Source organism: Primulina tabacum, chromosome 3 (genome assembly GCF_025594145.1).
Source record: "Primulina tabacum isolate GXHZ01 chromosome 3, ASM2559414v2, whole genome shotgun sequence".
Taxonomy (NCBI): domain Eukaryota; kingdom Viridiplantae; phylum Streptophyta; class Magnoliopsida; order Lamiales; family Gesneriaceae; genus Primulina; species Primulina tabacum.
Window position 1 is genome coordinate 12,129,045 of NC_134552.1, and position 16,037 is coordinate 12,145,081.

At 34.9% G+C, this 16,037-nt stretch overlaps 2 protein-coding genes across 3 annotated transcripts; one reads left to right on the forward strand and one right to left on the reverse strand.

Moving 5' to 3' along the window:
• Positions 1-1,406: 1,406 nt before the first annotated feature.
• Positions 1,407-12,745, forward strand: LOC142538428 (uncharacterized). The gene is made up of 24 exons (XM_075643748.1): positions 1,407-1,633; positions 2,110-2,240; positions 3,130-3,214; positions 3,729-3,782; positions 4,038-4,129; positions 4,212-4,315; positions 4,475-4,550; positions 4,938-5,397; positions 6,165-6,503; positions 6,585-6,788; positions 6,923-7,021; positions 7,109-7,181; positions 8,147-8,274; positions 8,361-8,598; positions 8,700-8,962; positions 9,038-9,162; positions 9,728-9,845; positions 10,902-10,957; positions 11,046-11,136; positions 11,216-11,399; positions 11,509-11,574; positions 11,652-11,755; positions 11,837-11,899; positions 12,310-12,745. Exons 2-24 carry the CDS (start codon positions 2,131-2,133, stop codon positions 12,415-12,417), a joined length of 3,240 nt encoding a protein of 1,079 aa, XP_075499863.1. The 5' UTR covers positions 1,407-1,633; positions 2,110-2,130; the 3' UTR covers positions 12,418-12,745.
• Positions 12,746-12,952: 207 nt separating this feature from the next.
• On the reverse strand, positions 12,953-15,378 carry LOC142540398 (N-(5'-phosphoribosyl)anthranilate isomerase 1, chloroplastic-like). Of its 2 annotated transcripts, none has more exons than XM_075646522.1 (5): positions 14,892-15,378; positions 14,555-14,611; positions 13,911-14,170; positions 13,670-13,833; positions 12,953-13,390 (listed from the first exon to the last, which is right to left on the reverse strand). In XM_075646522.1, exons 1-5 carry the CDS (start codon positions 14,899-14,901, stop codon positions 13,165-13,167), a joined length of 717 nt encoding a protein of 238 aa, XP_075502637.1. In that variant the 5' UTR covers positions 14,902-15,378; the 3' UTR covers positions 12,953-13,164. The 2 variants fall into 2 exon arrangements, with proteins under 2 accessions (XP_075502637.1, XP_075502636.1); XM_075646521.1 differs by having other exon boundaries at positions 13,911-14,272; positions 14,892-15,369.
• Between the last annotated feature and the right edge of the window lie 659 nt (positions 15,379-16,037).

Consider the following 16,037-nt stretch of genomic DNA (forward strand, 5'->3'; position numbering starts at 1 on the left):
TTCAATATCAAGTTGGTAATATTCGGACATCTACAATAATCTGAGTGTCTTTTATTGCATTTAATTTTTGGATAAAAACTTGCGTGAAACGATCTATCGATAAGGTTGACCCGTCTCATAAATAAAGATTCGTGAGAGACCTACTTTAATTGTTGAGACTCATTGTTGAATTATTTTTTGTAATTTATAAAACAAAAAAAAATGCATATAAAGTATTTCGACCAAAGTTTTGTTATATATTCAACTTGTCTATCTTCCAAATATTTAATCAATTTTATAAAGATTATTTTTATTTGCTTCTGTTTGATTATAAACTAAACTCGATTCAATTTATTGAAAATCAATATTTCAGAAACAATTTATCGTAGCTCAATATTTGTTCCCCAGTTAATTCTAAGAAAATCATATATGTCCACACTCTTATCTTATAAATTATTACTTTGATTACATATACAGATATATTAATATTATTTTTAATATTATTTCAAAATCAATGTATTCACATATAATATATAAGAAATAATAAGAAATATTAATATTTTTAAAAATTTAAAACTTTATATGAAAAAAAAAACTGAAAATCAAATATAGCTTGAAAATTGAAAACAAAATAAAAATACAAGTTAGTTCCATGAGAATATCGATTATTTTTTATTTTCTTCTGGTTTTTCTTATTTCATAAATATTATTGAACTTTTATTAAAACGGTAGATTCAAATAATAAAGTTTGAGAAAATGTTATATTGGAAACATGAAGTAATTAATGAAATTTGAAGGCATTGTTGTCTATTTATACTATAAATAATTTGAGTTTTTAAAAAAATTTAAATGATTTTACATTTAATTGCATATTTAATACCTTGTATTATTTAATGTAATTATTATATCATGCATTTTAATTGATTAATATTAATATCAAATATAGCGACGAGTAAGTAGTGTTTTTACGCTCGTTGTTTCAATCTTTATGTTTACCACTTTGTTTTTATAATATCAAAAAATGTAACAACTATCTTTCATCAGATACAGACTGAACTTGTAGACTAACACACTAACTTGTAAACTACATTATTTTGATAAATAACACTAACAAATTTTATTTAGCATGTTCATCTGACATCATTTTCTCTCTTTATGTTTATATATACACACACTAGTTATTATGATATTTCTAAATTGAAATAGAATTTGTATATATTTTAGAATTTTATTGAAACATTTATAATTCAATACTTCGAAAATATACGCTGAAAGTAGAATTTAATAATTTTAGAAATTAAATAAAAATCTTTAATAATATGATGATCTTTAAATGAATTTTATTTTATATCAGTAAAAATTTATTTTCCCCAAGCCTCATTTTGGTCAACGATCAGAGCAAAACACGACACTATCTAATTCAAGATTGTTTATTTATCATTGTTATTTTGATGTCAACTCAATTTGCACGAAAAAATTGTAGATTTTATAGAAATTTTGTCGGATCTTTAAAGAATTAAGTACGATAATTTAATTTCAGAGAGGGTAAGTTCAGATTACTATGTAGATTGCTTTCATTTTTTTTCCCTGTTATGTTCGCGAAATTAGCCCAAAAAAACCGAATCAACTGCAACCATCGACGCGCTCTCATGAGGTGATTAAATTGGTTATTTACCTTTTTGTGTACTCTCTGCCCGAGAATTGTTATGGTTTTGTTCACTTAATCTGCAATGTTTTGTAAAAATTTCAGAATAATTCGATGAATGAAAAGTAATGGTGTGAAATGTATTGATTCTGGTGGATATTATAATCGGAGCAAGCTAATTTTGGGAAACTTTTCTTGATCTTGAGTATTTTACTTTTCTTACGCAATCGAGCTAGAACGATACTCTTGAATAAAACCTTAGCAATTAGGTATTTGGAAGTGTTATTATGACCAACCTGAAATGCTAGATGATTGGTTTTCTTAATTTTGAATTTGTTCAAAAAATATACACCTGGCAGGTGCAATTTTTTTTGCTGAAAGTGGTTTTCATGAATTCGATTATAACCTTTTTTGTTTGGTTCTATATTGATTCCTGGCTATTTATATATGTACAACTTATAAAAGAAATTCAACTTTTTCTTCAGCTGAATTCTCCACTTGAAAGTATGGAATTCTCGGCCCAGGCACCCCGTGTTTTTGTTCATTATGGAATCCCATCTACCGCATCAATTCTTGCCTTTGACCCCATCCAGCGCCTCTTGGCAATAGGGACACTGTGAGTTTAAGTTTCTTCATGCAATTCACTGAAGTTCTGTTTTATATCGACTAATTTTCTTATATTTCTTAGGCACAAATCCACAAACTAATTATATCAATTTTCATGTATGGTACCCTGACTTTGTGATCAAGCAACAAATTTCTTGCCATTTAAGTAATATATCAAACTTAGTCACTGAATTGAGAAATATCAGGTTTCTTTTTGCCATTTTTTTATTGAGTGATTATCCATATAGCATTACAAACCCAAGTTTTCTTTATTGTTAACATACTGACAGACCCATTCTTTTCTGTCTAGGTCCAACTATGATTCCGTTTATGTTTAACCTTAAATTCTCATGTGCCATCACCTCAGTCAACCTGTGAAAAAAGAGAACATTTCATAGTGGGGGCTCTACATTTTTTAATGAGCATCGAGTTGCCATCATTTGACTAGAAGTAGAAAATTCTTTCTTCCGGGCCGTTCAATGAATACATACATTTTAAGTTTTAATTATGGCATTGATTATACAATAATAATTGTCACAAATAAGTGTTCAATTAAAGCAAAAGCATGATTTTTGAAAAATGAAATTTGAACTAGGTATGTAGTAGTTAAAATAACCAGAGGACTTTCGGTTTTTTCCTCTTACTGGGTACACAACCTCATACATTTCAACATTTAGTAGCTTGGTCTTCTCATTATTACTAAATATTGTCATTTTCTTTCTGACCGAGCTTCGCAATTGTCACTGCTGCTTCTTGTCATGTCTCGAGGGATGATGGAGAGAGAGCTACTCAGCAGAGTGGTCATTGGAACATCAAGTCCAAATTATGGTCTTTCAACATGTGTTTATCCATTTGTTCCTCTTAATGAATCTTTTCTTTCTGATTGATTGGAATAACAGGGATGGCAGGATTAAAGTGATAGGTGGTGACAACATTGAAGGCCTTCTCATATCTCCAAAAGCCTTGCCCTTTAAAAACTTAGAGGTTGGTTGATGTCATATTGTTTTGGTCTATCTGTCTGTATGGACTGGTGCCAAACTTAATCATTTATTGCGTATCTGTTGATTGCAAGGATTGCATTTTTTGGTCCCATATATTCACCACAGGAGTCGAACAAAGTTCTTAACCCTTTTTTTTAGATGCTCATTTTGTACAGATGCTATCAAATATAATAAACACTTTTATTTAGATTTGTGAAGATATTCTGAAGAAGTATTTTGGATATTTGCACATATTTCCAACTTAATCGATCACCTTTCTTCATCCACGACCTTTTTATCAGATGGTGAAGGGCCTTATTTACTTATATTTAGATTGTCTGAAAACTAGTTCAAAGTGGTATTTACGATAATGCTAAAGCCTAATGTTTTCACCTTTCTCGAGGATCAATAGAATTTTAGTATAATTGAAGCACTAATCTCTTTTTGGATCCTGGTTAATCTAGTAAGATTTTAGTTTCTGAATACTCTCTGTTTCTCTGTTTTTTTCTCCTTTTCAGTTTCTGCAAAACCAAGGTTTTTTAGTGAGCGTCTCCAATGAAAATGAAATTCAGGTATGGTTTTATACAGGTCGTCCATGACAATTTACGGTGAAATGCCCCATTCTTGACTCCCTGCAATCTTTGTGTTTATTTATTTTTCTTCAAAAGATAATTAATTATCCCCAGTTGGAAATTTTCCACCGTGTGCTTAATCACTATTGGATCTTTCCCATAAAAATCATTGTTCACATCAACCCCCTGATTTGTCCTCTCTTCAGACAGTGGATATTTTTCCCTTCACACGGGATGTTTATGCAACTTTGACAGGTTTGGGATCTAAGAAAGAGGTGTATATCTTCTAATATTCAGTGGGAGTCCAATATAACAGCATTTTCTGTTATTCCATCTACCCATTTCATGTAAGAAAATGAGGAATCTTAGCCCTTTTTTGGATCATTTACTTTTTCATGCTTAATTTATTTTATTTTTTGGGACATTCAGTTATCTAGGAGATGAATACGGATTCTTATCTGTGTTGAAGCATGATGCTGAAGGAGGGAAAATTATTCAATTGTCGTATCACATTCCTCCTAATCTTGTAGCTGGTAATTGAAAATATGTTGAAATTAGTCAATGTATTTGAGTAGCTTGAATGGAATTACATTTTTGGATGTGAATGAGTTTTGGTCCATACACCTAGGGGGTTAGCTGGTCTACAATAACAATGGATCCCTATCTTTAATTTATATGTCAAATTTGTGCAGAAGGATCTGGGATCTCATTGCCTGATAATCAGTCCGTTGTTGGTGTGCTCTCCCAACCTCGTTCATATGGAAACAGGTAACTGGAAGAATGCGTGAAGTTACAATTCAGAGTCCTAGCTGTTTGAGCACAATTCTCGTGTGTGCTTTGTGTTTGCTTCTTTGGTGTTTCTAATTTCTTAAAACTGCTGTACTGTATTTATAACATTTGATGATATTATTGTAACTTCCATTGAGTTTTGTGCTGTCATCTGTATATTGAACTCATTGGAGAAAAGACTGATGGAAATCAATAAAATACATAGATAGTAATGGTATTGTGCAAGGAATTATACGGAAGTGTAGAAAAATGCAAAAAAATTCAACCTGCCTTGTTCATTTAGAGACACATAGAGATTGGAGATTTTCTGGGTGTTTTTTTTTAATATCGAGATCTACAACAATGAGCAGTTCAATTTGTTTGCAGGGTTTTGGTTGCTTATGAGAATGGGTTGATTATTCTGTGGGATGTTACTGAAGATAGAGCTGTACATGTTAGATACCACAAGGATCTCCAGCTAAAAGAGGGACCAGTTTTTAATTTTTCCAATAATGAGAGCCACACGTGCCAAAGTGATTCACCAGAAAATGACCATGGAGAGAAGGACATAAGTTCTCTCTGTTGGGTGTCTCCTGATGGGTCAGCATTAGCTGTTGGTTATGTGGATGGGGATGTCTTACTTTGGAACCTGTCAGTACCTGACAATGTTAAAAGTCAGAGGAGTCAAAACATGTTCAACGATGTTGTTAAGATACAATTATCATCTGGAGGTAGAAGACTTCCCGTCATTGTCTTGCATTGGTCTTCGAACAAAGCACAAAATAGTCGTGGAGGCCTACTTTTTGCATATGGTGGTGAAGACATTGGATCTGAAGAAGTTTTGACTGTATGTTCATCATTTGTACCAATATTTGGCTTCTTTTGCGAGCGTAATTGCTTATTCTTTTTATACAAAGTAAAAGGGTATTTGATATCAATCAGCTAATCTAAGTTTTCAATGCTATAGCTGCATCTTGTTTCCTTCTTCAAGTTAGGAGGGGTTGTTATCTAGAATGAATCATGAAGTTGCACAGTTTGACCCTTTTTTTTTTCACTCGCAGCTGTTACACATATCAATGCAATAGGGGTATTGTGCATTTATACTTAATTTGGATTCACTTGATGACAGTGGGAGATTGTATATCAATAATGAGCCTGATATTAGTTCCAACAAGAGCATGGTAGCACGTTTCATTTCGTTTTGTTACATCTTAATTATCTAATTTTTAAATAAACCTGTCGTCTTGATTTCCGATGATAGGCTTCTTCCATGTGCGTACTTCCAGCATTTAACATGCTCCGAACAAGAACAAACTGGATAGTCATTGTTACCATAGTTTTAGATTTTCAATGCTCTGTTTGAAGATTATGAAATATCTTACATAATAGAGGAGGTTTAAGAAAATAACGGCACAGCTCATACTGGTTCTAACAGAGATGTTTGCCAGTGTTTCTCAAAACTAGATTTCAAACTGGTTTTGACTTCAACTTAAAGCCATAAACTTATTTTTATATGGGTTAAATTTATTATTAATATCTTGATGTTTTCTTGTTGAGTGTCAAAGCTTCGCAGTCATATAACGTCTTTTTTGTGAAACTTTTTTGTTAATGCAGATCCTCAATCTTGAATGGTCTGCTGGGTTAGTACAACTGAAGTGTGTGGAGCGTGTTGACCTTACGCTCCATGGATCATTTGCTGATGTAATTATAACAACAAAGGCTCATGAGCCTGACAACTTTAGCTCAACTTCATTATTTATATTGACCAATCCAGGACAACTGCATTTCTACGATTTTGCTTCTTTGTCTATCTTCAAGCCTGGGACAGGACATAATCATTCAGTCCATGCATTTCAGTATCATTCAATAATACCCACTGTGGAACCATGTATGACCGTGGGAAAGCTTTATTTGATGCGTAGAGATAGGGGTTTCTTCTGCGAACTTTCAGAGGTACTGAAATCCATCATATGTTGTACATTCAATTTATTTCTCCATTTCATTTAAATGACCATTTATTGTTCCATTAGACAGTTTTCACCTGCCAAGCTACAAGAGGATGATGTGTTGACCGGGAGGGGTTCGCGGTGGCCTCTGACTGGTGGTGTTCCTTGTCATCTGTCTGCTGCTGCAAATAAACTTCAGAAGATGTATATAGGAGGATATCAAGATGGATCTGTTCGAATATGGGATGCCACTTCTCCAGTTCTGTCACTTGTTTCTGTTTTACGATTGAAGGTTAGCACAATGCTTTCTTAAGGGCATTGGTTCAGCATCTATCATCATTATATATTGATAAAATTGATAGAAAGTTCATTGATCGAGTTTACAGTATTATATTTGTTAACAACAACCACACCATTTACTGCCAGATAGAAGGAATTCAAGTTTCTGGTGCAAGTTCAGCAGTATCAGCATTGGGCTTTTCTTCTATCACCTTGACCTTAGCTGTTGGCAACGAAAGCGGAGTGGTAAGAATTACAGTCATTTTCTATGTTTCTCGGGCTTTACTGAAATAGATAAAAATAGTGATTCATACATTTTCCTTTATTTGTTAGGTTTTGATTTATATACTTCAAGGCAATTCCAACCAGACAATCTTGACCCTGATAACTGAAACCAGTCGTGATGGTATTTTTTTCCAAATATTAATTCTCTTCCACATTTTGATTTATGATTATTTGTGTTTCTAGACTTCCGAGCAGTTGTGTGAGCTAATGGGCCAGCATTTCCTGGTACTTCTAGTTGCATGATTACCTTATACCCCTAGCTTACATGGATTCTTTCTTGTAAAATATGATCTATCTTGATTTTTTCAAAAATGGTTTTTAGTTTACTTTTAAGCAATAATGATGAAACAAGATATGACAATCTGTTAACAGGAAACCAATGTGATTGCGAAGGTACTTTGCGATTGAATTATACAAGAAAATAGGAATTTAAACATGGACAAATGAAAGAAACATACAGTTCACTAGAAATAATTATCCGAAGAACTTTTTTTTCTTTAGAGTGTCTTGTCCATAATAATTTTCATTTAGTGCACAAATCAGTACATGAGGTGGATCTAATTTTTTAAGGTCAGTGTTTCGCCGTGTTTACATGCTTTTATCCCCGGCGACAACAAACAAGGGCTACTTTAGTGAAGCAAACATTCTTTATGAGTGCAAGGACCTTTGAACAAGAGCAAGCCACAGCTTCAGTAATTTTTTAGTGGGCTAATCTGAACTGAACTACTCTTTCTGAATTTTCAAACAACTTATTTGGTACTTGGGGTTGGTTCATTGATGTTGTTGATTATTGTGCTGTAGTATTAGAATTTATACGTCAGTTAATGAGTTGAATATCCAATCACTTGCATCATTAGAACATGATGTATGAGGGTGTTTACTTGTCCGTTTTTTTCATTTGCTTCTATCTATTGTCTGGGTCTGTTGGCATTCCTGCATCCCCATTGTCCAGTAATAACCGTAGTTAAACTTCCACAAAAGGCCCTCATCTCTGTAATTTAAGGCCTCGCTTCAATATTTAGGAAACATTCACTTGTGATGACCTCTTTCTTCAGAATGCGTGACTATTATGTTGTTTACTTGCAGACCAACATTTGCCACATGCAGAGAGCAACCAATGTTCGGCTATATTTTCCTTACTGAATTCTCCTGTACGTGTCTTACAGTTTGTAAATTCTGGAGTCAGACTTCTTGTTGGATATGAAAGTGGGCAGGTAAATTGGTTTATCAGAACTTGTTCTTCTTTTAGTTATATGCAGTTTGACAACTCTTATCTGACATCACAATTACTTTATTGCAGGTTGCTATACTTGATACTAGTTTATTGTCAGTGTTGACTATAACAGATTATTTGTCTAGCTCAAGGTCACCCATCATTTCAGTGGCGGTGAAAACTTTTCCAGATACTCATGAAAACAATATAAATAATTCTGAAAATGAAATTGTTAGTGAATCTACCACAGAGCTTGCTTTTGTATTAACTAGAGATGCGCACACAGTCTTAAGTAGATTGTGCCAGAGGCAATATGGTGAACTCTAAAACAATATTTCCAAAGGAAAATTCAATGGCAATAGGAATGTATTTACTAGGTAAGTACATCCCGTTTTCTTTTTAGTTTTCTACATATATCATGTGCAGATGTTTACGTCCTGTGGGGCCTTTTGCACACAGAAGGAAAACGTCCTCTCTCTGAAAGGTCAAAAAACGTTTTTGTGATGTCTACTGAGCATGTTGATGCTGAAAATCAACCTCTGCAATCCAGTCTTGAAAATCTGAGTGGTTTGTCCAGCGTGGAAGGCCACATGCAACCCACATGTTTAAGGGACGAGACATTGGAATCCTATATTTTATTGTGTTGCAATGATGCTGTGTACACATACTCCTTAAAGTCTTTCTTTCAGGTGCTGTCATTTATTGTCCCTATTCAGTTTAATGGGTAATTTATTCCCTTTCTTATGAGGATTCCTTGACTTCAGGGTGATTGTAACTTTGTACGTTTACTGAATCTTGAGAAACCATGTTCCTGGACTACAATCTTCAAGAAAAATGCGGAAGAGTATGGATTGATCTTTGTTTATCAAACTGGAGAAATTGAAATACGGTGAATTCCTAATTCATCTTTTTGCTTGTTTTTCAGATACTGATGAGATTTAAACTGCATGTGCAATTTACCCTGCATTGTTGTTACTTTATGTGAAACAACTATAATTTATCTAACATTTTAAATAATTACAACATTCTCTTTAAGCAAAATCTTGAGTTCCCCTCAAGCAAAATCTTGAATCAAATATTGTGAGTCGAGAGGTAGGAGCTAGAAAAGCTTCTCGCTCAATGACTACAACCCAACTTGACCATGGATTGATTAGGTACAACGTGGCTTTGTGATCCAGACAAAAAAACAATGACATCATAATTTACTCAGCTTTTGAAGAATTACCAACACCATATCCCCTTAGAGTAGAAATTACTTACATCACCCATTTTTGGTGTAAAAAACTAAAAATGAATACACTGGACAAGAACTTATGCAGTAATTAATATATATATATATATATATATGCATGTGTGTGTGGTGGAGAGATTCACTTGGCTATGATATAAATTAGTTGAGAAAAGTATTGGCAAAGGAAAGTGTCAATGTATTGCTCAATGTCTTTTTCTCTTAGGTCTTTTCCAGATCTTGAACTGGTGGGAGATACCTCATTGATGTCAATTCTTAGGTGGAACTTCAAAAATAATATGGAGAAGACAATGTGTGCTTCCGACGAAGGGCAGATTACCTTGGTTGGTTACTTAACACAAAAACAATCTGCACCACATGATAATTTATATGTGTTCTTTTATGTGAACTACAGAAATTTACGCTCGAGATCTTACATGCATCATATAAAGATGTCTAAGAACTAGGATCCTTACAGGAATGACCAGTCCAGTGAGCTCCTTTGCTCATTGAGAAAAGTGTAGTATCAGCAAAAACTCGTAAAGAATGAGTCTATTTTATGAAGTTTCTATTGAATAAAAGATCATTTCTGGAGAGAATTTTTGTTGATGGTACCGGAGCTTCATTTGTCCATGGCATAGGAAATGACTCATTCTCATCGATTTAGATTTCTGAACCAATATGAAGCCTGATTGTGGTTTAGGAACTCCAACATGTTAAAATAAAAGGCAACACAAATTCGAATCGTGAAAAGAAAAATAGGACTACATGTATCCACGGGAACATCATTATTAAAAAAAGAAAAAGACTAGTTTACCAATTTTAAAAGACAGATGGTAACGAGAATAAAGTAAGGAAATATATGATGTTTAAAAAAACTGTGAATATGAGTTCCTTCACGCAGCCATCTTTAGAATTGTTCATTTCTGGAACTGTAAATGCAGTGCCCTCCTTGAGTAAATAGAGTAGAAATGATGCCGTAAGTTGTCAGCCACCTGGGGTTTAGTTAGAGATGTGTTAAACTGTGATATGTTTCTGTCTGATGCAATCTTAATTGAAGCTGATGTTAAAGTTTTAACTTGTGGTTTGATGATAATATAAGAGATGTAGAAAGAGTGAACCCACTGCCCTGACATGATTTAAGAAATTCACACACCTTTTTGAAGGAGATATTTATCTTTATAATTCTTTGTTTTCTGCTTTGTATGTTATTATGTAGAATCTTTGGATCATTACTCATTATATCTTATGACCCAATTTTTTATGCATAGCTACCACATGCAATTGAATATTTGCAATCGTTCAATCTTCTCTGAATACGCAATTAGGCAGTTTAATCTAAATTACATTAATTATGTTAAAACTTTATTACTTGCAACTGATGATGCTATACTTTCTAGGTCAATGGGTGTGAATTTGCTTTTATATCTCTTCTGGCCTTCGAAAATGAATTTAGGTCTCCTCTCTCTCTCTCTCTCTCTCTCTCTCTCTCTTTCTATACGTCTGTTTGTCAAAAGCCCTGACATGTGTCTATTTTGTTCTAGCCTCGAAAATCTACCTTGTCTACATGATGAAGCCCTTGCTGCCGCTGCAGATGCTGATGTTAATTTCACTCTAAACCAAAAGAAGGCACAGGTCACAAATTGCGTCAGCTATTTCTGTTTGCCTTTTCCTTTATTTTGTCCCTCTCTAATGAATTTGCTTGAATGAACAGGGTGCAATGCCCGGATTTATTAGTAATATGATCAAGGGTTTAAAAGGGGGTGAAGGAGAGCAGAATATGAGTTACATGGAATCTCGTGAAATCATGATTGCGCGTTTGGATGGAATGTTTTCAAGGTTCCCATTCTCTGACCCCTTTGGTTCTTTTGATGAAGAAGATTTGGAACTTGGCATAGGTAAGTATGAGTCAACATTCCCACCGAAGAGTGGGCATCTACTTGTTATGCAAATAACAAAATAAACAATAAAATAAATGCCTTAATCCTCGTCGAATTATGTTTGCAGATGATATTGACATAGATGAGCCAGTCGTTGTATCAACTTCACAGAAGAGTAGTAATGACATAAAAGGTAGAGCGACAAATTTATTTCTATTGATAACGATGGTTTTAAGCATCAATTGGGCCTAAATGGTTACTTTTTTTCAGAGAAGGGTAGAGAGAGAGACAGATTATTTGAAGGTGGTTCTTCTGACAATCATCCAAAGGTTCGAACACGCGAGGAAATTATTGCAAAATATAGGAACACGGGAGTAAGATTTTCCTTAAACAGCTTAATTGTGTTTTTAATGCTTAAATTGGGGATCACATTCTCACCATGTAATTGGTTCCAGGATGCTGCAGTTTCGGCTTCTCAAGCAAAGGATAAACTTCTAGAACGGGGGGAGAAACTTGATGTAAGACCAGTTCTTATATATTCAGTGATGCGCATATCATGATTTTAGAAGGATATGAGGTAACTGTATTAAGCTGTCCCTTGTTTGAAGCATTAGTTCTTTGTGAACCAGCACTGGTGGTAATTTCTCGGAGTTCTGACCTATGGTGACTGTAGATTGTTTTATACTTTTGCAATCCTTTTTTTATGGGAGTGGTGGCAGAAGAGGTTTTTGCATCTTTCCAATATTATATATTAGGCAGGATATTAGATTCTTTCCAGCTTTGCACAAAAAATTTAGCCCGGCTTCGCTTCTACTAAATAAGTTTTTATGAGTTTCTCTCTCACTAAAATTTACAATGCAAAGAGCAGTTGCTGATCATGCATCATTTCTCAGTCATTCAGTGTTGAGTGGTGTTTGATTTGTTTCAGAAACTTGGCAAAAGGACAGCCGAGCTACAAAGTGGTGCTGAAAGCTTTGCGTCAATGGCAAATGAGCTCGCTAAGACGATGGAAAAACGCAAGTGGTGGAACATATGACGGCATAAAAAATCAGTTAGGGCGTTCCAATTTTCCGTGAATTGGGTTAACATATAGATACTACAGATGACAAACACTTAAAGCGTATATGTGAGGAAAGAATATGATGACATCGTAGCGTACGTTGATATTTAAGTAAATGAATCTTCGACAGAACAGTTTACATGTTTTGCAGTAGTGTTGTTAGAGATTAATTAAAAATAACCTAGATTGCTTCAAATATCAATCCAGCCACTATAGTTCTTTCTTTCACCCGTAAAAGGTGGCTTTAGGTTTTAGTGTAAAAATTCTACACCTTCAAAATATTAATTGATATTATGCTCCTTGAGTTCTATGATTCTTTACAAGTATTGCTTGTAATAAATAAAATTTAAGTAGGCAATCAATGTAGCTCACTCATGTTACATTTACCTATATGGCATCTGCTGTCTAAGACAATTTCTAAAGTGGATTCCAACCCTATAAGAGCAGAGCATGTAATGATTTTGGGACAAAAACTGTATCTGAACGTATAGTAAAAAAAAATTAAAATGACTTGGAAAAATAGATGCCAATCCATCAAAAAAAGTATCATCACAGTTTTTCCACGTTCTTGATAGTTTCAGAGAACACATCAGATCTTGTATTCATTTGTTTATGTTCCATATGTTATTTGGCGTGTGTATCAACGACACTGTACTAAATTCATCTTAAAAGTGCATATTTCAAATGTATAGAAATTGTATAACCAATTTTTGACATTGTCAGTCAGTAATGCACTGAATTGACTGCTTCCATGAATGATTGTATTTGGAGTTCATCTTTCTGTATGCCATCTGGACCACAAATGCCACTACTCACATCGATTCCATGCGGCCTAAGTATAGAAAGAGCCTTGCATACATTCTCAGGGTTAACTCCTCCTGCAAGGAACCACCCTTTTTTGCTTGTAATTGGCGGAAGCTTAAATTTTGACCAATTAAACCCTTCACCACTGCAAACATGCAAAGATAATTTCTAAGCCATGGCTGCTAACTCCCACACGTCGTAAAAGATAAATGAATTTGTCAACAATTGGAAACAATGAAATTACATATTAACATAGGGTAAATGATAGCTGAATTGCAGGAAGGCAACTTGCATTCAACTTTGAACGAGAGCACAAATATTTTGAAAGAAAAAATACCACCTCTTCATAGCAAAGAAAATGAGGCCAAAGCCAAATGACTGAGGAATAGTGAGGCTAACAATATACATGACTTTATTTTAATACCTTCCACCTTTGGCACTATCCACAAGAACCCAATCAACAAGAGAACATTCTTCATCAGTTATTAAATTCAGAAGATCGCCATCCTCATTCGCATGAAGAACATAAATTACTTTACTCTCTCTCGCCACAGTGTGAAAATCATTCCGTGAACCATTTCCATGTAGCTGCAGATGTCATTAGATGTTAAATAAAAAACTAGAACGAGTTAAAAATACAGGTAATGATGGACGAAAGAGCTAACCTGAACATATCCAAGTTCTGCTTCATTAGACGCTCTTAAAATCGTTTCTGCGTCATCATCTACAAATACCCCAACAGGTATAGCTCCATGTTCTCGAGCCACTTTTGAAATCTCTTTTGCAATAGGAAGTGAGATGGACCGTTTTGAGTTGGGCCACATAATCATCCCAATAAAATTTGCACCAGCTTCTGCTGCTTTGGCAGCATCTCTAGCTGATGTGATTCCACACATTTTAACTAAAGGTCTGTCTTCTTTGTATCCTATATCAGCAAGTGAAACTATTGTTGATTGGTTTGATGATCGTGTCATTTTCATCTTTGGGAAGACCCCATTTAATAAAATCATTTCTTTCCTTTCGAAACCTGTAATTAATTTGATGATCTGATGAGTCATTACATTCCAAACAAATAGGGCACACACACACACACTCTTCAAAAATTACTTATCGAGTATATTCCTCTTGCACCAGCTTCTTCTCGCTTAACAAAGCATCATTCCCAACTTAAATACAATGAAGACTCTAATTTACTCATATTATGAGACAAGGGGATGAAAAAGAAAGGGCACGAAATACGCATCAACCACCATATGAAGAATTATATTTTCTGGATAATTTAACAAATGCCACTAATATTCTGGCATACCTGAACATATCGGCTTAGTAAAAACACTTGGTTGAAGATGATTTCCCACTCTTACACCTGGAAAAGATAGACATACAATCAGAAAAACACATTCGAGAAGACCAACCGTTCATTAAACCAATAGCATGACAATTGACAACAATTACACTTGTAGCTAATCATCACCACCTTCTTTTCCAGGAAACGAACCAAAAGGGCTTCGTTTTCCCCCATCAAAATACCAAAAAAAAAAGAACTTTCTAAAGAATTCACACAAGCATCTGGACTGCACATTCTCACACGCGCAAACAAACGAAACACACATTCAGCTTGACGATGAGGACAGAGAGAGCGAGACCTGAGAGCATAGCTGAAGCAGCAGAATATCTGTCTGCAACCAAACGATTATCAAATTTATAACTATAGCTCGCCTAAACGTGCAACTTCAATTTTTGAAAACATACCCCACTATTTCTTCAAACTACGACCATCGAGTTCTATCTGCATCATAAATACAATTTAGGGGACCTTTGAGCTCAACAAGCGGATGCCGAGGCCCACTAAAATCCCACCGACACAAAAAATATACCACTTGCCGTGAAACTATTTCTTGGGCATGAAAGGCTATTTATGTGGGCTTCTGAACCCATATAGGAGATTTGAAAATGTGGCCCATATAGGAGATTTGGAAATCTGGCTGAAGCCCACATAAAAAAGGGCTTGATCTATAAGATTGGTTGGAACTTGAAACCATATTCGGCCTCTTTTTTCTGTTGTGGACTGGATAGATCAGAATAAAGTTGTTCGGGCGGCTGTCCATTAAGAATTCAAGATAGATGAATGATTAGTCCAATGGGCTCACAATTTCGACTATTCACACATTTTCATAGAGAGCGTGTTATGCTGATACACGCTTCTCGGACAACAACAAAGCTCAGATTCCTCCCGATAGAAACCTTAAAACGCCGTTTAGTTTGGAGGATAAAATAAACTAATGATTAGTAAGTAAATGATAAAGAAAATGATTATCGTAGAAATGTAATATATGGTGTTACGTTGGTAAGATTTTTAAGTGTAGGATAATTTTGAATTTTTTGATGAAAGGACAAAATTGCCCTTTCTTATTTTCTTTTCTTCTTCCATTCCGGCGGCGGCGGCGTTCCGGCAACGTCGGTGCGGCCGGCAATAAGCGGCGTCGACGGCTGCCGGCCGGCCGAAAGTTATCGGTCGGTGGTCCGGCGTCGGCTGGTTCTCGACAGCTGCCGACGGTGGAGGCGGCGGTTGTAGGCCGGCGGCGGTTGGTGGTCGGTGGCGGCGATCGTGGCGGGAAGTGGTTGTGAGTTTGGATATAAAAGAAGGGTAAAATTGAAAAAATAGAAAGGATTAAGAGTTGGATAAATAATCTAGGGAGTGAGGAGTTATTATTTTAACCCACCTAATATAACCTAATCATTCATATGAGGTGTTGACTTGGTTAAATAATCACGCGTACCAAACGAAGGAT

Bases quoted from the DNA above. Each gene is read 5' to 3' on its own strand.
- LOC142538428 (XM_075643748.1), top strand. From the start codon at position 2,131: ATGGAATTCTCGGCCCAGGCACCCCGTGTTTTTGTTCATTATGGAATC. The intron at 7,182-8,146 runs GTATTTTTTTCC...GTTTACTTGCAG, and splicing joins AACTGAAACCAGTCGTGATG to ACCAACATTTGCCACATGCA. The intron at 11,575-11,651 runs GTAGAGCGACAA...ACTTTTTTTCAG, and splicing joins GAGTAGTAATGACATAAAAG to AGAAGGGTAGAGAGAGAGAC.
- LOC142540398 (XM_075646521.1), bottom strand. The intron at 14,273-14,554 runs GTATGCCAGAAT...AATTAATTACAG, and splicing joins TACTAAGCCGATATGTTCAG to GTTTCGAAAGGAAAGAAATG. The intron at 13,391-13,669 runs GTATTAAAATAA...GCATGTTTGCAG, and splicing joins GATAGTGCCAAAGGTGGAAG to TGGTGAAGGGTTTAATTGGT.